The sequence below is a fragment of the Alligator mississippiensis genome, chromosome 5 (assembly GCF_030867095.1).
Source record: "Alligator mississippiensis isolate rAllMis1 chromosome 5, rAllMis1, whole genome shotgun sequence".
In the NCBI taxonomy this organism is placed as follows: domain Eukaryota; kingdom Metazoa; phylum Chordata; order Crocodylia; family Alligatoridae; genus Alligator; species Alligator mississippiensis.
In genome coordinates this window covers 18,041,877-18,067,504 of record NC_081828.1, presented here as the reverse complement: position 1 = coordinate 18,067,504, position 25,628 = coordinate 18,041,877, and the positions used below count along the sequence as shown (strand labels likewise).

General features: G+C 41.2%; 1 protein-coding gene across 2 annotated transcripts in view; it reads left to right on the top strand.

The window, feature by feature from the left end:
• Positions 1-789: 789 nt before the first annotated feature.
• The window catches only part of SLC35D1 (solute carrier family 35 member D1), a 30,034-nt gene continuing 5,195 nt past the window's right edge, over positions 790-25,628 (top strand). Inside the window, exons 1-11 of one of the 2 annotated variants that reach the window (XM_019489118.2) lie at positions 790-1,024; positions 1,109-1,142; positions 1,227-1,313; positions 3,037-3,104; positions 4,555-4,626; positions 5,886-5,954; positions 6,987-7,089; positions 9,308-9,400; positions 14,949-15,016; positions 17,065-17,143; positions 17,681-17,821. In XM_019489118.2, the coding sequence (XP_019344663.2) occupies positions 801-1,024; positions 1,109-1,142; positions 1,227-1,313; positions 3,037-3,104; positions 4,555-4,626; positions 5,886-5,954; positions 6,987-7,089; positions 9,308-9,400; positions 14,949-15,016; positions 17,065-17,143; positions 17,681-17,695 (912 nt within the window). In that variant the 5' untranslated portion in view covers positions 790-800 and the 3' untranslated portion in view covers positions 17,696-17,821. Of the gene's footprint in view, positions 1,025-1,108; positions 1,143-1,226; positions 1,314-3,036; positions 3,105-4,554; positions 4,627-5,885; positions 5,955-6,986; positions 7,090-9,307; positions 9,401-14,948; positions 15,017-17,064; positions 17,144-17,680; positions 17,822-22,906; positions 22,990-25,628 lie in introns of those variants that run through there. The other variant, XM_006277416.4, reaches the window with a different exon arrangement.

Below are 25,628 nucleotides of genomic sequence, written 5' to 3'. Positions count from 1 at the left end.
GTGTCAAGAGATGCGTCCAGTTAAGCCAGGAATAGCAGTGTGGGGGCACCTTCCCTCCGCTGCTGCTCTTTGCCTTCGGTTAAGGCACAAGTCCCCAGGCACAGCACAGGAGACGCATACCGAGGGCTTTATATACCCTACCTTAATATTTGGCCTGGACCTTTTGTCTGCCATAGACCTGTCACGCCCTCCTAAAATCAAAAAGCCAACACTGCCGGCTGGACACGGCCAGGCTAGAAACCACGGCCTTCGCTAGGAAAGCGAATCATCTTTACGCAGACAAGGTTCTTTGGGTAAATGTGAGACCTTTCATCAGACCAACTAAAACAGCTGGGAAAATTGTTCTTGGCAAGCCCTCAGGTGCAAACGCCCATCTTCGGGCATGGGGGGGGTTGTTTTGTTTTTTTTATTGGAAAATGTTGCACATCCCAATCCCAAAACCGCGAGTCCGACAAACACCTCCAGCTTCAGGTTCTTGCGCAGCCCACATGCAGGCCCGAGCCCCCGAGCTTCGCCGGCCCTCAGCCCTAGGGTGGCAGGAGCCCGCCCTTTCCGTCAAGGGGGGAGGAAAGCCCAGACGTTCCCAGTGGGAATGAAGGTGGCAGAGGGTCACTCTGCACAACCTCCACCCCGGGCCACGAAATCGGACCCCCACCCCGAGCTGGGCAAGGCGCTGAGCCGCGCAGGGCAGCGCGCAAGGGGACGAGAGAAGCGGGCTTGCAGCCCAGGCTCCGCCCGGAGCCACCGCCTCCTCCTCCTGCTGCCGCCGCCTGCACCGCCCCCGGCGCCGCCCTGCAGCCATGTCCGCCGCGCCGCGCACACGTCAGGCCGCCGGGCCCAGAGCAGCAGCAGCCGCCGCCGCTGCCGGAGCAGCAGCAGCCGCGGCCGCCGCGCGCGGAGATGCGGAGCCGGGCATGGCGGCCCCGAGCCTCGGCGTCTGCCTCAAGCTGCTGGCGGCCGCGTTTTACGGGCTCAGCTCCTTCCTCATCGTGGTGCTCAACAAGAGCGTCCTCACGAGCTACGGGTGAGCGCGGGGCAGGCCCGGGGAGTGGCGGGGCGCGGGGCGGGCGCGCCTGACGGGCCTCTCGTGTCTCCTGTCCCGCTGCAGGTTCCCCTCGTCGCTGTGTGTCGGGCTAGGCCAGGTGAGTAGCGGCGCGGGAGCCGGGCGGGCGGGCGGGCCGGCCGGCCGGGGGCTGGCGTCGTGACTGCTTCTGCTTGGCTTGCAGATGCTGGCCACCGTGCTCGTGCTGGGACTGGGCAAGGCGCTCAGGGTGCTCAAGTTCCCGGACTTGGACAGGAACATACCTCGGAAGGTGAGGGACGCGCAGGGGTGGGGGCATCCTCAAAATCAAAGATGTGCATGCGCTAGGGTGCGGGGAGGCACGGGTGGAAGAAGAGCAGGTAAGCAAAGTGCGAAGGAATGGCGCTTTTAGTTTGAAAGAAAAAAAAAAAAGCAGAGCGTAGTCCTCGCCCTGTTCGCCTGCAGGGCAGGTTTCTGCTCCGGGCACTGTTTAGATCTGGTTCTTGACGTGGGTATCTCTTCGCGGGGCCGGCTGCCTGTCCTCCTGCAGGCAGAGGATCCGCTTGTAGCCAGAGGTCTTCCCCTGGATCCTTTGCAAAGTGTTGCCTAAGGGCCCTGTGTTGCTCGCAAGCGGAGAAAAATGCGTGCGTGTTGCCATTCGGATTTGAACCCCGGGCTGCGCAAATATTTTTTTGGCCTGCGGAGATGCAGGGCGGGAAATTTTCCAGTGCATTTTTTTTTCCGTGGGAAATGTTCCATTTCTAAAAATGCATTGTTTCATAAAATTCATTAGTAACGATGAGTGGATGCCAATACAATATTCGGCAAGCTTGGCAGTTTTGAAGTTGTAATGAATGTTTTTCTGGTGATTATCCCTAGGAAGTGTGAGAGAGAGTACATGTATATTTTATTGATTTGTAAACAGGAGGGTAAATACGCTCCTATAATAATCCAAACCAAAAATCAAGTTCTGAATTCACTTCATTGGCTGTGCAGGTCAAAGCATAGTTCTTTGGCGGTGCTAAAATGAGCGTGTCAACAGTTTTCAGTGCCTTCATTTTTTTCCTTAAATTTAAATGAGCAATGTAAGGGAAGTACATGCTATTGTGTATTGTCTTTACATTTTTACAAGTATTCCAATACAAATAATTTCTTTCCACATACAGCTTTGAATTTGTTTGATTATAACATTTAAACCACATTAAGTGTGCTGTATTTAATTTTTTTCCTAATCAAATATTTCAGTTCAAATACTTGTGGCTATTGGGACATAAAATTAACATGGCAGTACTTTTTTAGTTTTGTATATTAAATGTAAGTCAAATAAAGATGCTAAATCAGATCATGCTCTATTTAGGGCATTGGAAAAATTTCCAATTCAAAATTTCTGGAAAACCCACATCTTTGTTTGCTTGTCACCTTTCCATAGGACTGATCCCAGATGTGAAAGATCTTCTTATGATGTCAATCGGGACTCATGGAAGAAGTGATCTCTTGTATTAGATCAGCGGTTCTGAACTGGGGTTACATGTACCTTCAGGGGGTACATGAAGCCTCATCAGGGGCTATGTGAGATATATTTTATACATTGTCTAACACAGGTTGAAGGGTCTAAAAAATTAATTTCCCATTGAAAGGAGGTATGTGAAGTCTTACTGTGAGACTAAGGGGTACATTGACTGAAAAAGGTTCAGAACCACTGTATTAGATGAACTGGATACTTGCAAAAAAGATTCTTTAATTACAAACTTTTTTGCAAAAGTCTATTTGGTCTAATAAAAGAGATCACCTCTACTACGAGTCCTTATTGCTTTTGCCTCTCCAGACAAATACAGCTACAACCTGGATCCCGTTAAATCAGCTTTTTATTACATATTCCCTGAAGTTGTGTGGGAGAGGCTCCTGGCTAGGGATGGAAAGAATTCTGGTCACTTAACCCTGTTAGTGTTTGAGCGTGTAGTTGTCTAGCTGCTTTTTCTTGTTCATTGAGTGTTATCCTTCTTATAATTTTCTAGACGTTTCCACTACCTCTTCTATATTTTGGGAACCAAATCACAGGACTGTTCAGCACAAAGAAACTGAAGTATGGATAACTTTTATCTATTGGGTTATAATGCTTATCTTATGATAATATAATGTATGAACAAATTAATGTGATATTTCTGCGTGTGTTAATTTTTGGCAATATAGGGGAATGGGGGTTCAGAACTATTATTTGAAACCTAGTCATTAAGGCTCAGTTTTACTCTGATTTTTGTTTTTATGTTGGCAGATACATGGGCGTACAGATTCTTTTAGGGGTGATAGTTACTTTAAGTATTTCAAGTATCTGGAGGCTCTAGTTTGACCTGGATTGTTGGTCAGGGCTGTGAGTTAGCATGGTGGGAGTAAGCTTGATGCTGCTGTTTCTTTGTGACCTGCCATGATCCCCTACTAAGCAGCTTCAGGGAGAGTCTCTGAAAACCTTCCCTCTAATCACTGGCTGTACATCGCTGTTGTGAACAAGGTTGAAAGGAAGGGAAGAGATTGGGATGGGGGATGCATGAGGTCCTTGCCTGATGCTCTTGTTCCAGGCAAGATCTGAAAAATGTCCTGGGTAAGTATTTAAAAATCATAAAGTAATGCTTTCCAGGCAGACATTATTTTTGTTAGTGCTTCCAGTGACACAGTGCATCTTTGAGGATTGTCTATTTTTTTAATACTTGACCAGCATTTGGGAAGTGGAGAAGAGGATAGAAGTGTCTTAAATTATGCATGTAGTTGGGGGTTCAGGATGTCTCTTCCCATCTGGTATGACGTTATTTTGAGAGAATGTAGGGCAGAGACTTGCAGTAATCGACATGGCTCTTCATGGACTGCTGTTTGTATTGTATTGCACCTTGATTATATGTATTGCATTGAATGAAGTTGGATATGCAGTTGTTTAATCAGAGTTTGCTATTCTGGGGGTGCGTCTATGTGTTCATTAATGCACCCTAGTTATTATGCATTAAGTCTAGTACTTGGTTAACCAATTCAGTGCTCAGTAACTCACACTACTGTGCAGGAGTGCCAGTGCATGTTTGTTTGTTTTTAACACTTACCTTACTGTAGCCTAATAATAACACTGCATAGTAATGTGTTAGCATCGTTGACCGGCACACTACTGCGCAGTAAACTTCTCGTGTAGATGCATCCTGGATTTCACAGATTTGTGTGACCATAACCTTATGATGGCAAATTTAAGCTTTTGAAATAACATGTACTATATAAAACTTATGGGAGATGGAGACTTCCTCCTGTGAAAAGTCCTTGGTAAATTTTAAACCTTTTGGCTTATCAAGTTAATGCAATTTCCAGGAGGAAAGTCATCACATCACTATTACAGTGATAGCCATGTGTGGCTCTATTTGTAGTTTGTATCTCAGTTTTAAAATAACTTGTTGTTTCAAAGTGTTGCTGTGAGGGTGAACTTCAAGTGTCAAGTAACATGCCTGTGTATTTGGAGGGGAAAAATGCTACATTGTTTTTAATCTTACTCCTCTTCTTTGCAGCTTGCCAATGTTTACAGTTTTGCGAAGGTTTTCTATTTTGTTTACCATGTTTGCTGAAGGAATTTTACTCAAGTAAGTTCCATTTCCAAGATTATCAGTTGACCTTGGAGACTATTTATATTAATAAAAAAGCTAAGATAGGAATAAGGGCATGCAATATTTTTGTAAGCCTTTGTGTATAGAAGATGTGTGCAGTCAATTATAGTGGTCTGTCAATGTGACTTCAGAAATGTAGGTGTGAGAGAGAGACTGAGATTAATACAATATTTCATTCTGTAATAAGAATGATTTGGAGTTGAATGGGTCCCTTGCCTCTGCTTTTTTAATAAAACCTATGTCAAGTTTATATATTTCAATACATACTAAACAAAGTATGGCTCTTTTAGTAATTGTGGCTCTTATAGTAATATACAAGGGACTTCATATTATATGGCTGTCCCTTATAATGAAGATGACTCTGTGTACAGATTGAGTCCATATGTCAGATAGATAGTTAATAGTCAGTTAATTCGGCAGTGGGGGTGTACAGTGTTTTCCTGCCTGGATGACATCAGGACTCTAACTTAATTGTCTCTGTGGCACTGGTCATTCGTAGTATAGGCAGGACCACTGCAACTTGGTTTGCCATTTCTTCTCACTGAAGTGGGTGACTTGATATTCCAGAGTGACTTTAACTACCTGTTACAGTCACTACCCACTGGGCGCATCTACATGTATCCATAAGGCACCTTTGTTACTGTGCTGTCATGTAGTACTTCCTTTTGGAAGTACTAAATGATGGCACAGTAACATCCTGTATTGCACTGTGTGCATCATACAGGGTTACTTTTAGTTGCTACGTCGCCGTAGCAATGTGCTATAACAAGGGAGTGTGTGGCTGTGGCAATGTAGCATCATGTATAGACACTTCCAGTATTAACTATTGCTTCCTCCACCTCTGGCATGTCACTTGTTTGAAGACTTGTCAGTGTTTGTGACTAATTAACACACCACTGTAACATTATCTTACTGACAGGGATCAGACCTGAGAGGTGGGCATTCTGATTCTCTGCTAGTGGGCTAGCTCAGTACAGAGTAGAGATATTAAAGCTCACTAGAAAGCTACATCCCATTAATCCTAATAACAAATTAAATATGCTTTTGTAGGGTTTTGCCTCTTAGATATTTTTGCACTAGGTTTTTGAAGTGTGAATTGACCAAAACCTTTCCCATGATGATAAATACTGCCTAGAGATTATTATTATTAATGGTAATAAGAATATTTTTGAAATCCAAATTGCTTAGGAGTGATAGCTGAGTTATTTCTCTCTCTTTTTTTTAAATCTTTACAGAAAGAAATTTTCTTGGGGCATTCAGATGACAGTATTTGCAATGATAATTGGTGCATTTGTAGCTGCTAGGTAAGATTTCAAGTTACTAGCTCTTCTATTTTGTTTACACAACTAACTTGTCAAAGACATTGCTGCAATACATCACTAACAAACATACTTGGTACAGGCTAACAAAGTTGATCAGGAATCATAATGTAGTAATTTTAAGGTAGCTTTTAAATGACAAAATCCTGGCTGCTTGCTGTGAAATATGAAAACTGTAAACTTGTTTCAGTTCAGCTGTAGTTCTTTTTTCCACTCTTTGGTATGGTTCTGGTAAAAAACTAGAATGTAGATAAACCAAGCCTTATTTCCATTTTATACTTGAAAGTTGTATTAATATTGGTTAGAAATATGAGTCACTTAAAAAAAGCCCTAATGTGGATCCAGGTATAAAAAGTACCACATACTAGTATAACAGATTGCCTTTCATGTATGTAGAGAAGTAAAGTGAATAGAAAAGCATTCTTACTTATACAATCAAATCCATATTAGGTGTCCAACTTTCTAGTGTAAACAAGGCCCAAGTCAAAAGTATAGAGGCTTATTTTATAGTGTTTTGTGATCCTTTGCTTTAGCAGCTTTGATTAGCATGAAATACTTGGTTTCATCATTGTGAAAAGGTGAGTGGAAAAACTAATTTGATGCCGTATGAAAAGAGCAGAGGTCATTATGTTTGTTGGACACAATCTATAACTGGAGAAAACAGTTTCCAGGCCAAAGCTCCAATCCTTCAAACACGCACGTAGTTAACTTCTCTGCCAGGAGTAGTTTCTTAGATGAATGGACCTACTTGCTGTAACAAAGTTTTTAAATGCATGTTTGCCAGGTTCAGGGCCTTGGTTTGTACAGTTATTATATGTCTTAGGTCTCTCTCTCAGATGTAGAAGCTAGCTTGCCAAAAGAGGTTTGAGAAAATACAGTCTGCAAACTTGCTGAAAAATTTAAGTCCCATATAGAAAGGACCGATCAGATTAAATAGAATGTGGCCAAGCTTTTTCATAGGTGCTGAAGAATTTTAAAATATTATTTCTTTCTCTCTTTTTTTCCCCTCTCACCCAGTTCTGACTTGGCATTTGATCTGGAAGGATATATTTTTATCCTGGTCAATGATGTCTTAACAGCTGCAAATGGTGCATATGTAAAACAGAAGCTGGATTCAAAGGTAGGCTGACCTCTGTTCTCATTTTTTAAAATGTCACTATTTGTTGTAAAGTAACAGCTAATCTGTAACCTGATCACTGGTATAAATTTGAACACCATGTGCATGGAAGCTTAATTGTTCAGGACAGAAAATGTTAGTCTGTTCTGCTGCTCATATGGTGTGTTAATCTGATCCTTTATTTCCTGAAGTATTGTGCTCTGTCTTTAAACGGATCACACCTTATCACTTTCACATAAAATACGATTTTTCTTCTGTTCCTCGTTCTTGTCTTCTGAACAAAATTTTATTGTTCTTAACTTGACACTTCTATTCTGCTGCATGTAGCTTGAAATGAACCTTAATATTGATCGCATAAAACTGTAACAGCATGTTTGTTTGTATTGGCCCCATGGTCCCTAAGTAAAGTATTCAGTTCAGCTAGTTAGCTGCAAAGTCAGGGTCCTCTTGAAAGAATTAATAATCTGGTTCTTTGTTAGGCTGTGAACTGCCGTTCTTCTCCCTCCCCAGCCTCTCAAGGGCAGGAAGAAGCAACATGTGAGCCTGCTTTGTACTTTTTTTCAGCCGAACCCAGAAATGTTGTGTCTGTGTAGATGCAGCTGCTTGGGTTTTTTATTTTTTATTTTTTTAACATTGAGGCAGAGTTGCCTCAGCCTTAATGGGGGGGTTGCAGGAATCTCTGGCCAAGTCCTTATGAAAAAATAGTTGTTAAGTGTTAGTTGTTAATATTAAAAAATAGTTGTTTAGGCTGCTCTGAAAGTACAAGGTGGAACTTGTTGGAGGTGTCCAGTTAGAGCCATCCCTAGGGGTGCGTGGGGCCCAGAGCATACCAGCCTTTGCGGGGCCGGGGGAGTGGGGGTGACGACTGTCCACAGAACGTGGCCTCTGCGCTGGGGGGGACAACTGCCCACAGAAGCTGGTGGCAGCGGGGCCTGTACAGCACTGTCCACGGCGTCCCCCAAAGTGCAGGTCCCAGGGCGCTTGCCTTGATTCACCCTCCCCTAACAATACATCATATGAGAGATAAGTGTGACCTTTATTTGCAGGGTGAGCGTCAGTAAGCCTTTATTTTGCCAGACAAGGCACAAATACAAGCAGATATAAATCATTTAGCATGTGTTTTGACATCTGCCATGAAGCAGCTTCTAAACTTGCTAATAGTGATTCTGAACACCGAGACTGTAATTTAAAATGCTTTTCTTAATTTTAATTCTCCTTTTCTTTCCTGTTATGAGGAGTTGCATGGGTTTTTTTTTGTTTAGCCTAGATGTGGTCTCAATGCAGGTGACTGCAGCTTGTGTGTGGCCAAGGTGGCTAGAGGTTGGGAGGGTCTTGTAAAGAATTTGTTGCTGTGGGCAATGGCAAAATACCATGTGTATCTCAAGTTAGGCATGTTGCGGACGTATGTCCTACTACTAGCTTTCATAGCCCATTTTAGCATTATACGCTTACACTTCATTCTTAAAATGCTTAGGCATAACTGTACTCTATTTGACAGGGTAGAGACTTCACTTTGACTAACTGTACCGATTAAGCAGGTTTCCAAGCCTGTCATGTGGAAGCCAAACTAGGTAAAAAATTTAAAAAAAAAGGCTAATGAATGGAGTATAGTCTGAGTTAGTGATCACTCGTCAAAGGAGTTTCACAATAATCTTTCCCTCCTCTTGGAAATACAGTTGAATGTTTCTGCTGCTGTTGTAAACAGGGCTAAACGATCCACAGCATCTCACTGTGGTTGACTTTCCTACATCACGAGTTAACCAAGTTTTCTTTGTTGGGTGTCAAACAGTTTGGCTCTGTCTAAACCAGTATGGAAAGTGTGACCAGTGGAAGATATTTCTTGCATCCTGGGTGTCCAGACACTCCTTGTTGTCAGAACAAGTGCCTTCTCCTTCTCATCTCTTCTAAATTCCAAACCAAAAAGCTTTTGCTACCTGAAATGAAAGTTTACGTCTCTGACAGTGTGCCTACATTTCAGGAGTTAATAATCAAAACCATTGTGATGATTATTTTTTTTAATTCTTCTGGGTCTCTGAAAGAGCACCAACAATTTGGATTTGCTTAGTGCCTTCAAAATATCATACAAAGGTTTCTTCATATTTTTAAATTTTTGGTATTACTCCAACTTGCTGATGAAACTTAGTCTTGAGTAGCTCTGTGCATAAGGTTCTCTGTTTCTATTTGGAGCCAACCTAAATACACAACTATTTCCTATTCCTAGGAGCTGGGAAAATATGGTCTGCTTTATTACAATGCACTGTTCATGATTCTTCCCACTTTGGCCATTGCCTATTTCACAGGAGATGCGCAAAAGGTAGGACTTTTATTTCAAATTATGCAACTGAAATGTTTCAATGAAATGTATATGTTTAAAATATTCTGCACTGTTAGAGAAAATGTTCTACTATATATTGCAACTTGCAAATGCAGAATTACTTCCTATGTTTTCTTAGCTCCCTCTTAATATTCACTTTTATATGTTAAGTATTAAACTCATCTAAATTTGCCCTTTCATCTTTCCATAATTAGTACCTGGCATCTACTAGCTAAACTGGGTATAAGATATCATATTTAAGGAAGAGTTAACAGGACAAATATATTCCCTAGAAGATTGAGAATTGAGCATTAGTGACCTGATTTCTGTTTTGAACTTTGAAAATTACTATATGCCAAGTATCTTCATGAGCACTAAGCAGTTCTCTTTTCCTCAAGAGAAATGGAATAATTAAAAGCAAGTACTAGACAGACTAAAATTCTTCTGGAGTAGGTTTTGTTGCTATCTAGACTATGCTAGAAAGATGAAATGCCTGTTCTTCTGTAAAAGTGATCACATTACTTGTGGTGATTCTGAGCACTAGTATCCAGTATGTCTGATTTGTTACTGCTTGTGTTGGTGCTGGACATTTTTTTTTTTTTTGAACACCTGTTTCAGTAAAATAGATTGGCATCTCATCTTTCCAGAGACACTACTCAAGGGACTTTCAACTACAAATAGTTTTGGCTAAAAAGAGAAATGTTGGAACACTTGCATACCAATTGAGCATGTCCTCTATCACTGGATTTATTTATGGGTGCCATTAATGGTAGCTGTTTAAAGACATGTACTCACATTAGTGGGTGGAAATAGTTGAAGCACAGAGTAATTCTTAATGGTGCTCCTTTATTAGAACCACGATCTGCCTGCCATCCTATAAACTGTTAGAATGCTTGCTGAATAGATATTTAAAGAAGACAAGCTTTTCACCTCCTGCATATACTAGTTGGAACATTTATCTGTTAGTTTAATGGAATGAAGAATAATGCTGGCAATCAATCAGTTTAGATAATGAATATACAACTAGTTGTGAGAGAGACTGAATGTGGATAGAAAGAGTATTTCAGGCCCCCTGCTCCTAAGATAGATGCAAGGCGACTCAGCTGGAATATATTTGAGGAAAATGTGCTCATTTATGAACCGGAGCCAACAGACATAAAGTAGAATGTCGACTCTGTGCTACACTGGGGAGTCTGTATTCACACTGTGTAGAAATCTCTCTTCCCAGTTTTTTTGAATAAACTTTCTTTAACTCAGCCAAAAGGTTGTTCAGTGAAGGAAAACAAAGACTCATTCTTTGCAATTTTACTACCGGGGAATGCAGCATGTACAGGGCTAAGAAACACACTTTCTTTTTTTCTTTTGCTTTTTTTTTTTTTTTTGGATCAGACATATATTTATAATTGTGTGCATTAGATATTTTTTAACCTATCATCTAAAGCATATAACAATACCAAAAGTTTCTATATTCTATGTTAGTCCAAGAATGAGTTAATTAGGTAGTAATAAAGTATAGCCTCTGGGCTAGGGTGGCAATCTTTTACGCAGAGGTAGACAAAAATTGGATTTCTGTGAAGTGAAAACCTGTCAAGCAGGAGGATTTGTAATCAAAGTTGATGATGTTTTCACCGTCATTAAAGTATATAAATGATTTGTTGTCATTAAACACAGGATTTAATTAATTTTTGTCAAAGATATTGACAGCTTGTCATGCCCCCAGGTATACAGCAGGCAAAAATAGCCTTCTCCAGTGCAAGCAAAATAAACAGCTAAATAATTCATGATAGTGAAGTGAATAAATCCTAGTAAAAGAAGGACCCTTCTCAGTCAGCTGACTCTTCTCTACACTGCCTATCCCATAGAGCAGGAGCAGACAGAATATGACCTGTGGGCTGGATGTGGCCCGTCAGGTACTTTCATCTGACCTGCGGTGCCCCCCAACAAATTGCACCCCACCCGGCCCTTCCAACCATGAGGGTGGGAGTGAGGCAGTCATGCCTACACCTCCCCCCAACATACCCTATTGTGCCTTGCTTCTACCCACGTGAGCAGAAGAGCCCAGCCCAGACAGCACGCAGCTTCTGGACAGGACTGCTGCTGCTGCTGCAGCCACCGGGATCCTGCTCAGCTTCCCTGGCATCCAGCTCGCTCTGGGCAGCAGGTGGGGGTGGGGGCAGAACTGCCACTGGGTGGGAGCGTGGGGCTGGGGCTAGCAGCAGTGCAGAGCTGGTGCCCAGGGGGGCAGTGGCAGCACAGAGCTTGGGTGGGCAGGATGTGGGTGTGAGGGAGGGTTGGGGAGTGTGGGGACCCCCCCCACCACACTCCTCCCATGGCCTGCTGGCAATGGTAGTAGCAGCAGGTGGGGGCACTCATGTCTGGTGCAGGTGCTGGTGCCCAGCAGCACATGACTCTGTCCAGTACTGCACATTGGGGCGAGGGGCGCAGCCGCTGCTGGACAGTCTCTTATTGGTGACGCTTCCTGCCACGCATGCACAGTTTCCTTGTTCACGTGGCATGGGAGGAAAGCCCAGTGCGCTGGAGTCAGCTGCCTGCACCACTCCCCGCAGGTCCAGGGGCGGGGAAGGTAGCCAGCTCCAGCACACAGGGCTTTTCTCCCATGATGCATGAGCGCAGGGGCTGTGTGTGCATGGCAGGGAGCACCACTGATAAGAGACTGCCCAGCAGAGGCTGCCCCCCTCGCCACAATGTGCAATGCTGGCCACAGCCGTGCGCTGTGGGCATGAGGGCCTTGAGCACCCCCGTCTGCTGCTGCGTCATGGGAGGAGTGTGGGGGGTCTCCACACCCCCATCCTCCCTCACACCTCACAAATGCCACACATCCACAACATTCCCCCACAGCTCCCAACTTACCCTATACCCCTTATACACGGTCACACATGCCCCCTTCCACAATATACAAGACTAAGACTTTATTTTTAAGTTATTATGCAATCATTTCTATATACATTATGCAAACACAAATCATGGTAAAAATACTTTCTGTAATAAAATTAAAATATTTTATAGTAGGTGTTTCACTTCTAGTACATCATTTGATATTTTTTTCTGGTTCTAAGATGGCAACACCCCTCTCCCAAAAGGAGTATTTCCAGGGGGGCAGTAGGAGGGAATTCCAGTGGCTCAGGTCAGGGGTTGGGGGAGGGACTTCTGGTCCCAAGGTGGTGACCAGGGGGTGGGGCAACTGTCAGGGGGCAGGGCTACCCATGCAGCCCTCGAAAGCTCATCAAACCTCATTAAGCAACCCTCCACCTGAAATAATTGCCCACCCTTGCTGTAGAGCATTTTAAGGTATTGCTCCAGTTCAGCTTAGCTACCATAGCACTGCTCCCAGTGCAGCTGTGCCAGTACAGAGCTCAGCATAAGCTGACAGTTTATTAACCTCACTTCCCTAGCAGGTTTTGCAGCCTGGGTTGAGCTTTGTGCTGCCACAGCTACACTGGGAGCTGTATATGTGCTAGATGGATTCATGACAGCTCTGTCTCTCTATGCGCTGCATTTACACCTTGACTATTATCTAGAAATATCCTAAACCATCATAGAGTGTGTGTTACGTGGAGAACTTGCACATGCGGCTCTGAGGCACTCCGGTGGTTTGGCATTAACATGTTTTCCGAGACTTGTTGGGTGAGACAGGGATGGGGAGAGGCGCGTGTTGTTGGCTGACTACGGAATAGAGATGTGTGTATGTACTAATACGACAGTTCAGCTAGAACAAAACCAGCTTGGAACAGTATTGTTAAGATATGCAAGCAATATATGCAGCAGAGATTTTTCCCTGTCCCACTTCTAGCTGTGCAGTCTTTGTAAGCACGTTCAAAGGGTATTCATCTACTAGCAATGGACTATTAAACATTTTGAAATGCCTGACTCACTTTCGTGATTTAAAACTGTATGATTTAAAACAAGACCTTTTGCTCAAAGGAAAATACCTCACAGTTGTTACAAGAGCGTGATCATTAGCAACATGTAAATCTTCTTCCCTATTCACCTTTGAATCAGATTCCTTTAATAGTTGGAACAATGTAACATAGACTTTCCCACTCCTTCCCTGCAGCCATTGACCCATGTCCAAAACAGGGGAGGGACCTACTTTCTATGTCTCCACTTGCATTGAGTCCCAGCTCTGTCTGTTTCATTAAGGGAACTTCTGCTTTTCTTTCTGGTCCAGTATCAGTCAAAAACTTGGAGGCAGCACAATTATTATTGCAGCTGAACAGAACAGTGTAGACTGAAGGAAAAGGTCCCTTTATTAATAAAGTTAAACCTGATGCTCTTGAGATTTTTCCTGTGAACTTAATGCTTGTAGCTTCTTCCACTGGAAAGTGCAGTGAGGAGCCAAATTGCACTTCTCCTTATTTCTATGCAAGCATTGTAATTTACTTTATGAATCTGCTCTACGACGAAAGTGGATTGTGTAAAGTTGTGTTTGGTCTTAGATGCTTTCTACCTTGCAGAACTGCTTACATGAAACAGGGTGGCATTATGTGGCATCTGGATTATTGCATAGTATAGGGATCTCAAAAACATGTGTATTCCTAATGGGATGCAGACTATGGAACTTCATGGCCATATGAACAAGGATAAGGTAGGCATTACTGTTATCCTTTCAGCTGTAAGATGGGATAGACGCTATGCATTTGTAAAATGAAAAATGCATGTTCTTGACACTATTTCATAATGCCACATGCAGTGTTTTGGTCAGCTACCTAGCACTTTCTGCTGTGGGGTTGACCTTAAAACAGGTAAAGAGGTACTAAATATAAATTGTTTTGAAGCTGATAGACCTCAAATCGCAATAGCACTATTATCCACTATGATTGAATAATAGAAAGTTGTTTTCTTGGACCCATAAAGAGGCAAACTTTATACAAAGTATTGAAAAGGCTTTTCTGAAACTTGCTTCAGAAAATTCCTATAAAAGTATGCACTTTAATAAGTTCTCTCTCTCTCGCACGCACGCACGCACGCACGCATGCAGGCACACACACACGTATTAGGTTTTAATATACAAGGCACTGTAAAGTAGAAAACTTTTATTTTTGGCTACAGAGTACCTGCTTTACTTGCTTTTTATCTTAGTACTTTTTAAACTACTTTAGTATCATAACCTTTTGGTTCTTGATTTAATTTTGGACACTAATGGAACACTTAATTTCTCATGAACTTCTGTATCATTAAAAATATTAACTTGCAGTTTTCTACACTAGCTTTGTCTTATAAATTGTAGGAAAGCTGGTTTTCAAGAATGTAATATTGTACATTAATGCTGTTGTCAAGTAGTGTCCCTTTCTCTCTTCTTCATTTGAAAGGTAGTGAGTGGAGTCTAGTAGCCATTTAAGTTTGGTTGGCATGTTGAAGCTTTCAGAGTAAGGATTGAAGTGAAGACAATACCAGCAGACAGTGCTAGCATTAGCAGAGGATCATTTTGTGGGCTAAGACCAAACTTCTGTGATCATGCTTTAGCTCTAGTGTTACTACAGCAGAATGTTACAGTATTAACTTTTTTTGCAACATTTGTTTGTTTCAGGCAATGGAATATAAAGGCTGGGCAGATACACTCTTCCTTATACAGTTTACACTGTCGTGTGTAATGGGGTAAGTATTTATTCAACCATCCTGTTTGTTCTTCTTTCTCCAAATAAGGTTTTCTCCTTTTGTAGTCTTTCCAACAAATACTAAGGAAGCCTCTCTACTTTTTGGAAGGCCTGTTCACTAAATAGCATACACACGTACTATGAATGTCTGTTGTACCTTCAGAGATAGTTAGCTGTGTTGGCCTGAAGTTAGGCAGAAGGCAGTGTAGATTACCATCTTGTAGACCAGTGGTTCTCAAACTTTTTGGACTCGAGGCACCCTTCCATAACTTGTGAACTAAGTGGCACCCAATTTCAAAAAAGTGTTTATATATTACAGTGCTTATTTCCTTGGTAGTGGGCGTGGGGATTGTTCAGACAGGGACAAGCCTGAGCCTACAAGTATCTGCTTGTCTCTTTGCACCTCATGCACCCTTTGAAGTGTCTGGCAGCACTCCAGGGTGCTCTGGCACCCTGGTTGAGAATCACTGTTATAGACTAACTAAATCAGAGATGTATTCCCCCAACCAATATATCTGAAGTCTTACTGGTTATAAAGTGTCAACTTAAGTCCAACTTCAGTGCTGGTAAACACAGGTAATTACTAATTAGTAATTACTTTTTGGGGGAGCTCATTGCTAAAATTCTATCATATACTGCCTGAATGCACCATAACTTGCTAAACTACACTAAGCTGGGAATTTCTGTGCTGCTCTGTAAGCATGGTCTTTCCTAGCATGTTGCCACCGTATGCCACATAAGCCATACCTTTGGTTTCAGATGCTACTGCTGGTTCTGATTTTTGGTGAGACTCCAAATCCATGATGATGTATTGATTTTTCTGATATTTAGTGATTTTTATAAGCAACATGGCATATTTTGACACTTTTACACAAACTGGCATGGTCCAACTGATTCTCTTAGCTTTGTTCAGTTTTAAATTTGACTCCACCAAAAAAGGTAACCCTGCAATTGTCTTGTTTTACATGCCCTAAAGGGTTAAACAGATGACATTCTATTGCTGCAACTTCTTGGTTTCAATAAGTACTGTGTGCATGCGTGTACATGTAAACTATACACTTGCAGGCACACATTGTTATAAATAAAACTAAATTAATCTTAAAACTAAAACCTGGAGCTTGCTGCAGTATATGTGAATTTTCTGGTATATTATTGCTAACTTGAACGGATCAGAAACGGCCTGTCCTGTTACTGTATGGGTCCTCCAGTATACCAAGTAAGGGTGTACAAAAGCTATTTGCCATGTGTTGTGGCAGATCATGTTGCAACCTTGTGAGTAATGTAAGTTAAAGCTGATTGGAAATTTTCCAAAGAATATTCTTTAATCAGAAAAATCTCAGTTTTGAAAGCAGTTTGTTTTGTGGAAATACATTGCTTTTGATGCATTAGAAGACTCAACAGAAGCAGATGGTAACATTTGCCTGCCAGGCACATTTCTTTCATAACTTTTTGGTCAAATTGGGTCTCTTGGGTAGGGTTGAAACTTTCTCAGTGGAACCAGGAGCCTGGCGATCTTTTGTTGAGCTGCTTTGTTCCAGGGTGGCCCTACCATATGGATTGCCCCTGGTTCAGAGACCTTCAGGATTCCAGAATTCGGGTCCTTTCCTTCTTCAAGCAGCCGTGCAAGGCTGGAAGCCCTGAGATCCCTGGTCTGTGCTCAGTCAGTGTGGTCTGGCTGCCATGCTGTTGGGGACCTCAGGCTAGTCACTGCTGTCTGGTCTGGCACAGCACCGAAGGTGACCAGGACTGTGTAACACTGTCAGCATCTATCAGGGATCTCAGGGCACATATTTTGTTTCCGAAACTTCTGTTTCACTATTTCTAAAAGTGATAGTTTCCATGTTTCAGTTAATGTTACCACTTTTTGGTGTATTTGCCCTAGTTGATATATAACATCCGAGAGATCAGAAATCATGGCAAATAGAAATTTGGTTTTGCAGCTAGCTCTAATGCAGGCCTTGCCAGACTAGCAATAGAAAAAGCATGTTGTCAAATTAACAGCAGGAGAGTAGACAATGGCATTTCAGTTCTGAATTTTTTTCCCTTCAGGTTTATTTTGATGTACTCCACTGTTCTTTGCACTCAGTATAATTCTGCTCTCACAACTACAATAGTTGGCTGTATTAAGGTAAGTTCTACATATTTTTTTTAAATATGTGCATGGTTTTCCCTTCTATTACAATGATAACTGTACAAAGCTTAAAAAACACATCATAATTGGTATTTTTTTTCCAACCTTTTGTTGAGATGAAAGGATTGTTTAAGTTATTGAACATGAAGTAATTTTAACACCAGACTAACAAAAATGTAAAGTATAGGGAGACAGAGAAGACCAGGCCAAATTTAGAGATTCTCTCCCAGGAATTCTGTCATTCAGGGATATGACACCCCTGTTGACAACATTTCTGCCATTTGGGCTCCCCAGTGCATGAGTAGGAACCACAATTAATTGTGAGTTTTGCTAGTTTTAAATGCTGAATAAAATGTTTGGCCTTTTTTTTTCTTTTATTAATACAAGTGTTCTCAGCCACTTTTCTCTATATCAGTTGATAAGTCTGCAACACACTTGATACTTTTTAAGTATTGTTTTGCCATGGAGCAGACTGTTTTCTCACCAGTAGAATCCTCTATACAGGATAACTTAAACCAGTTTTTATTTGGGCAGATTAATTGCTTTTGATGCATTGGAAGATTCAACAGAGAAAGCCTTGGAAACTGGCACCTGAGGAAGGATGTCCTGCATTCAAAAGCTTGTCTAACCATCCCAACTATACAGTTGGTCCAATAAAAGATATCAGCCTAGAAATCCTGGCCTCTTGCAAGATTATTTTTGAAATCCTGTCACTGATGATCTTGACATTTAACGAAGTTACAGTTTTGCACCAGTTAAAGGCTAGAAGACTGCCACATTTTAATTCTGTCTAGTGACATTTTTTTTGACATCCTAGCTGTCTTTTTTGCTTCTGCGTTTTACTTACAATGTTGACTTAAAGGCATATGGTAAACTGAGGTATTGCCAGTTTTCAAGGTTGTATTTTTCTTTCTATGTTCTTGCTAAAGGTAGAACCACTTCTTCCAGTGGTGTCACTAATTTCAAATATCAATTTCTGACACTACTGGTTTATCTCCTTCAGGTTTTGGTAGCATTTTAATATAATAAATATGCAGTTTGCTAATGAAAATCTAGCAGAATTGCAAATTCATATTCAGTTTTTTAGCTACTGCTTTTTTTGTTATGGCAGGAGAAGTTTGACTCATTTCTTTTATTCAGTTTATTGCCTGAAAAACTCTTTAATGCTCTCAGGCAGACAAGATTCCTTGGGTGAATCTGATATCTTTTATTAGACCAACCAAATAGTTGGAAAATAATTATTAAGCAAGTTTTCAGGTTCAAAAACCCTTCGTCAGGCTAAGGAAGTGTCAGCAGTTGGTGTGTGCTCTTCCTGGATGGAATGAAAAGTAAAGAAGCCAGCGGCTGGGCTGGTGTGCACACAAGACAGGTAGTCAGTGAAAATGTAGATTGAGGAGTCAATGGGTGAGAGACAGGTGGGGGGGGAAGAGAGAGAAGGGGGATGAAAGTGGAGAGATACTTGGGGAGTCAGATGCCAGGCAGGTTATAATGTGTCATAAATCCAATGTCTGTATTTCATCCATGATTTTTAGTATCCAGGAGGCTGATGAAGTGGAGTTCATAGGCTCATCTCTGGGAAGTGTTGTGTAAGTTTCCCTTGAGGATCAGGATTGAGAGATTGGAGAGAGAGTGGCCCTCCTGTGAGAAATGTGCCCCCACCGATATTTGGGTATTTCTGTCTTTGACAGATTTCCGGCGTGCGTTCATTCTGGTGCGCAGTTGTTGTTTGGTCTCTCCTACATATTTTCCATCAGGACATTTGGTGCACTGGATGAGATATATTACGTTTCTGGAGGTGCAGCTGTAAGGTCCTGATCCTCAAAGGAAACTTACAAAACACTTCCCAGAGACGAGCCTATGAACTCCACTTCATCAACCTCCTGGATACTAAAAATCATGGACTAAATATAGACATTGGATTTATGACACATTATAACCTGCCTGACATCTGACTCCCCAGGTATCTCTCCACTTTCACCCCTCTTCTTCTCCCCACCCCCTGGTCTCTCACCCATTGACTCCTCACTCTACATTTTCACTGACTACCTGCCGTGTATGCACACCAGCCCAGCCCCTGGCTTCTTTACTTTTCATTCCATCCAGGAAGAGCACACACCAACTGCTGACACTTCCTTAGCCTGACAAAGGGTTTTTGAACCCGAAAGCTTGCTTAACAATTATTTTCCAACTATTTGGGTTGGTCTAATAAAAGATATCAGATTCACCCAAGGAACCTTGTCTGCCTATATCCTTAGACCAACACGGCTACAACTTACATGCCTTTAATGCTCTCAGGCTTTAATAGGAACTGAAATGATGTTTCAAATTAATATAAAAACTTGTTTTCTAATTAATCTTTCAGCTTTTTTGATAGGTTGGGTTTCTAAATTAAGCAATTCTCAGAAGAGTCTTTAACCCTCATGGCCACCCAAGAATGTATTGTATTGTCTTAAATCATCTCTGCAAGTATTATCTTCCTGAGTTTACAAAGAAATTGCTTAGGCATGACATAATGAAATCATTCCAATTGCTGGAACTGTAAAAAGCTATACCATAGTATTCTATTCCATATTGAAGCATTTACAAAATGCCATCACCAAATCAGTGCATAAAATCTTGACCTTTTGTGAAATAAATGGAAATATTTATTTTTACATGGAAAGATGAGGTTACAGGTAACCAAAACTCCATTACATCTTTACTGTAACTTACATGTGGTTTTTACCAAGTGAAAAAGCTGCAGACTGATGCAGCTGACTTCTTTATAAATATTTCCAGGATTTTTTTATGAGGTAAAGGTGGACTTTTTCAGGTAGTTGGTCACTAATAGCATTTAAGTTCCACTGTAATATAAGATCCTAATTCTAGGCTCTTTATGCTTTGAAACTTAATTCTGTCCAGCAAGGACATAATGACCTTGGTAATGTTATAAAGGTCTCTGTGACTTAGCTAAAAGTGAAGCAGTTATAGTTTGAAATAGGGTAGCTTCATATTACTGACTGAAATTGTTAGTAAAAATGCAGTTTTAAATCCCAGTGCTGTACATTGTTATGCACTTGTATAAGTAAAGGTGAAGTTAAAGGGAATACTTGTGACGATCATGCACGTAAGTGTTTGGAGGATCAAGGTATTTTCTTTATTTGTTTTGCCTCTAGCAATTCTTTAAAATTTCAAATAAGATCCCCTGCCAGTGGTCCTGTGTCTTTTTTTAAGCATTTATAATTTAACACTTTTTTTTAAATCTAAAATTCCAGTCATAGCTTTTTCTAATTTTTTTTATTTTTTATTTTTTTTACCAAGCTTAATGTTGGCATAAGTCATTCCATGTAGATCACTGCTTTCATTTTGATCCGGGTGACACTCTGTGAATGGCTTCCCCAGTCTAGGTGTGAAGCTTGCATTCTCTGCACTGATGGTCACTAACAAGGGGACCTTAATTGTACCTCATGTTAGATTAAAAAAACCCCCAAAATAACTCCCTTCTGCAGTCCACTTAAGTTAACCATTTATACTATAAATTGCAATTTGGCATTGTTGGAGATTTGTTTCTCTAATTTTGGACTGTCTGTGTTTGTGACAAAAGGTGACTTTTGTTTTTAAAATATTTTAGTTAAATGATTGAGTGTCTTGGGATCAGGCACCTAGTTTGTGGAATTTGCTTTACACAATACTGTTCAGATGCCAACATCAGTAATCATCAGAATCACAGTAATCTAAAAAATGCTATTATGATATTTAGCCATGTTAGTTTGAAGTCAGGCAGAAGGCAGGGTAGAGATGCACCTTGTAGGCTAACTTAGGACGATACCCAAGTAGTCGGTAGAAGCATAATTTTGTCTCTGGCAATGTAAGTGATGCACTTATATGCCAGGTAAGGGCAGTTGTAAGACTCTGCTTATGTTTGTTCAACCTCAAGACTAACTCTAATAATGTAACGTAGTTGAAGTAACTATTTTCAGTGTCGTTGTGGACTGCGCACACAAAAATGCCTAGGTATTGTCAATAGATATTTTAGGTCGCCTAGTCCAGTGATTGAATTGGCTAATGCACATAAGGACATTAATACAATTGTTTTTCATGGGTGTTGGTTGTAGCTGTATTGGTCTAAGGACATAGGCAGACAAGGTTCTTTGTGTAAATCTGATACCTTTTATTAGACCAGCTCAAATAGTTGGAAAAATTCATCTTTGCAATTTTACCTGAAATCTTGCAAAGACAAAAATATGTAGAAAAAACTTTTAAAGCTGTGTCTATGTTCGAATCGCTGATTCTCTGAATCAGCATCAAATCTTCAGATTTGGATTCAGCCAAATCGAATCAGGGACAGTGATCCAAATCAATGAATTGAATCACTGTCCCTGATTTGAACTGAAACCAAATAGAACAGGGCATACACCCCTAGTAGTCAGTTTATGTCAGTTGTGTTAAATGGGAGGACATCTTTGCTCATTGTATACTCCCTGCGTGGGAATTCGTGAGGAGTATATCAGGCTGTTGCGCCTTGACTTGGCATGCATCTATAAGCACGGCAACTCCCTGGGGGTCTCCCACTTTGCAGATGCATGCCATGGGAATCCTTGCTGCACCCTGAGTTGGGTATGGCATATGGGGTCATTGTCCTGCAGAGTTGGGGTGGAAGGGGCCTATCCTGTGAGACAAGGGCCCCGGTAATGTCTGTAGACCCCCAATAATCAGCTGTGCTTGGAGTTGGACTGGCACAGCTGATCCCACTCCAAAGACAATGCCTGTTTCTAGCCTGAGAGCCCTCCCACATTTGTCTGGGCTCCTTTCCATATGTTGACATGGGTTCTCAGCAGTGACTTGTTGTCAAACTATGAATCTGGTGTCCTGCTGGGGCAGTGCTAAGTATCTTTTGCCTTGTGAACTTGGATGAAACCCCTGTGAAGTCCAGCTATAGCAGTATTGTGGAAGGCTTTGTGGCTGCAAGCAGAGAGGACTGAGCCAAAGGTGTAACAAGAACCCTAAGTAAAGTATTTAATAAAATGGATGAAGTCTGAGGAAAGCTAGAAACCAATGAAAATAAATTATCCTAACTGATGACCTCCTTCCAACAATGTGCATGTGTTCCTGCATGCACCTTTGGTTTCATCAGGGCGTCATTTAAGCGTAAGGGTTCTCGTACATGTCAGCATCTACCTACTTACAGGACAGACAGAGCAAGGGAACTGCTGGTCTAGCAAAGAATGCCAGGGTCTTGGATATGTTTTAAGGTGGTCTAGAATACTGGTTTTCAACCTTTTCAGACTGAAGACATCCCATTGAAAATGGCAGCCCTTATTTTTCACTTCTTTTTTTTTTGACTACAGAAAAATAATAAAGCAATTTTTCTGTTGCAGAGAATTTGGGGAAACCACAACAAACCTGAATGTGTTTTTTTTTGGTTTTGTTTTTTTCTTAACCCAGTGGATTCCTCATCAAAATCTGTGCGTTTGTCTTGTGAATCATGTTTGCACATCTAACAGACCTGGTTTAAGAATCACTGATGTATAGAATTTTTTTTTTTTTTTTTTTTTTTGGCAGCCTTTGTTTTTGGGCTTAGCAAAGCAAACTGAAGGAAGCGTGTTGCATTTGTCAAGGCAAAGTATATTGAAGCCTATATATAGGAATATCTTAAGTGGTTGTGAAAATGTTTACTTTTAATCCAGACTTACAAAGGCAAATATGAGTTTCTTTCACATTTCTGCATTCTGTTGCCAAATGTGTATACCTAAAATGCATGAATCTTATTTTTTTTTTCAGAACATATTAATAACATATATTGGAATGTTTTTTGGAGGAGACTATATTTTTACATGGACAAACTTCATTGGGTTAAATATCAGGTAAGGCTTTTATCTTCAGTGTGTGATATTTCTTAAAATTATTTCTGCCTTGTAAATTGCACCAGCTTGTTATTGAATTGGTGAGAATGGTATTGAGCCATCTGAACACTTAGATCTCAGCATACAACAGCACTTTGTTCTGACAGGAAGAACCAGCCACAACATTATTACATAGGAGATGATAGCTCCTGATCGTGCAGACATGCAGGCATGTGAATACTGTCACTGGCATCAAGGGTCTTATGTACATAAAGTTAAGTTTGTGTATAACTATTGAAGAATAGCTCTTACAGTTATGTTGCATCTATACACGAGCATGACAGTTGTTCTGACGTGCTGCAGTTCAAGTGCATTGGCACAGACTCGATCAAGTCTGCTGGAGCGTGGCAATTGCCGCATTTCAGCAGCCTCCTGAGTCTTGTGCATCAGCATTCCTGTGCTTAAAAATGGTGGTGGAGGCGCTTTATCTAAAGCTTGTCAAATGACCTTTAGTTCAAGAGCCCCCCTACTCTTTTTAAGCATATGGACGCTGATACAGGAGGCGCGGTGGCACTTGGAGCCGTTCTAATTAAAGCGCTCCCCACCCTTCACCCCTGGAGAACATGTAAAAGTGTCCATGAGGTTTAAGCTGCAATACAAAACACATCTTAATGTTCATCTGTTGTAAACTGACTTTGAAGGGGGAGAGAGGAAAACAAGGAATGCAGGAGGGTAAGCTCTCAGGAAGAATGCGTATGTATCCAGTGTGACATCTATGTTACTTTTACCTCTTTTTTTATAAAACATATTCCTCCTTGCATTTCATGAGGCTTATGAGGGGCATGTTGATACTTAGAAAAAACCTATGTATGGTATATAAAAATGTCATGTCACTTTTATGCTGTTTGAAGAATTAGTATAGCTTTGAAACTCAAAGCAAGTTATTTGCTTATAGTTGCTATTGAAGTAGGCTGTAAATTTCAAATTGAACAGATACATCTAAGAATCTAAAGAGAGATGATCAATCAGTAAAATCCCTGGAGAGAAAAAAAGCTGGAGACTCCTACAGCAGGATGCAAGGTCATCTGTCATCTAATAAAATAATCTAATTTTAAATAAGGGGCTCAACCTTCCTCTGCCTAGCCAGGGCTGAGGGTAGCACTGAACTATGTCTCAGTGATGTAAGCTAGATGCTCAGGATAAGCTTCTGAGGTATAAAATGCACCAGAAAACCTCCCCCAGGGAGGCAGAATAAATTCTACCTCAGAAACAAGAGCATATGCATTCATCCATATGTGTGAAAGGTGTAGGACAAGAGGAACTTAAGACTTAGAGAATACAAACGCCTTTCCCCAACCTGCTCCCCCCATCCTCCACAAAGATACTGTCAGCTTCTAGGAGGTTCTCCAGAGATGCTGCGTGCCCATATAGTGTAATCTTCCAGATTTCTTGTTCTTGATCTCGGCTGCCACATGGACAATAAAACTTGATCTAACAGCACAGGAAAAAAATAAGATTCCATTGGGGAATCTCTAGATGCACGCATGCAGCTGACTCTGTTGGATTCTCTCCAACGTCGGAATGAAAATTGGAAGCTTTGACCACTTATTAGCCCTCTGGTCTGACCACCATCTTATTTGTGAAGAAGTCAGATGCTTCCCCACAAAGATCATAAAAGCAAATAAGCAGGTCTTCCCCCAAACCTCCTGGCTTCCAAGTTGCCCTAGGTGAATGAGATGAACAGGGATCCTTGTTTTCTCTGATAAAAATCCAAAATTCTCTGATTAAAAAGCCCCCAATTTTCCCATTTTTCGGCAATTAAAATGAAATGGCACTACACATATAGTGAAGCACCCTTTGCCCTTGAAAGGGAAAAATGCCAGGGATTTTCTATGGAGTTGCTTTTGAGTTTGTGTGGGGGGGCGGGGGGGGGTGCCCAGATTCTGTTGCGAGTGAGTCAAGATTCTTAGGAGAAGTAGATAGATGAAATGTGCTGTTGAGTGTCAAGGTTAAAGTAAATGATGATTATCCATCATGTTCAGAACATAAGCGTAAGCTGAGGAAAGACTAAGTTTTCTCTCTTGAATGTATTGCAAAGATGAGAGAATTTATAGGGGTTTCTCTGAAGCATCTTATACAAACTACTTTCTGAGGACAGGATATTGGACTTATTCAATTGACAGATCCTTTGCCATTGCTTATAGGGCTCGTGTGGTGAGACCACAGAAGGGACAATAACTTTTTAAAGTTTGAGGGAGCAAGGGGAGGACCAAAAAACCCCAATTCTTGACTTATAACTACAAAGCGTTGTAAACAGAACATATATAAATGAACTTTTTACCCTCTCCTGAATGGCTTTTAAAAACTAACTGCCCCCTCTGGCTTTTTTCCTTTAAAAGCATCAGTACATAATGCAAATGCATAATTGGTCCCAGGCAGTAGCGCTGGGAATTCAGGCGTTTGTTTGGTATTCAGTGCACATAAGCTGGAAGTTGTTGGTGCAGTCTTGACCTACATTTCACTGAACTAAAATGAATCCATTACCTTTTTTTTTTATTATAGTTCCTGTTCTGGCTGAATATTTACAGCTCTAATTATATCAAGCCTGCTAATGGCCTTAGCAGTACTTCAGAGTGAAGGGAATGTGTTGCTAAAATATG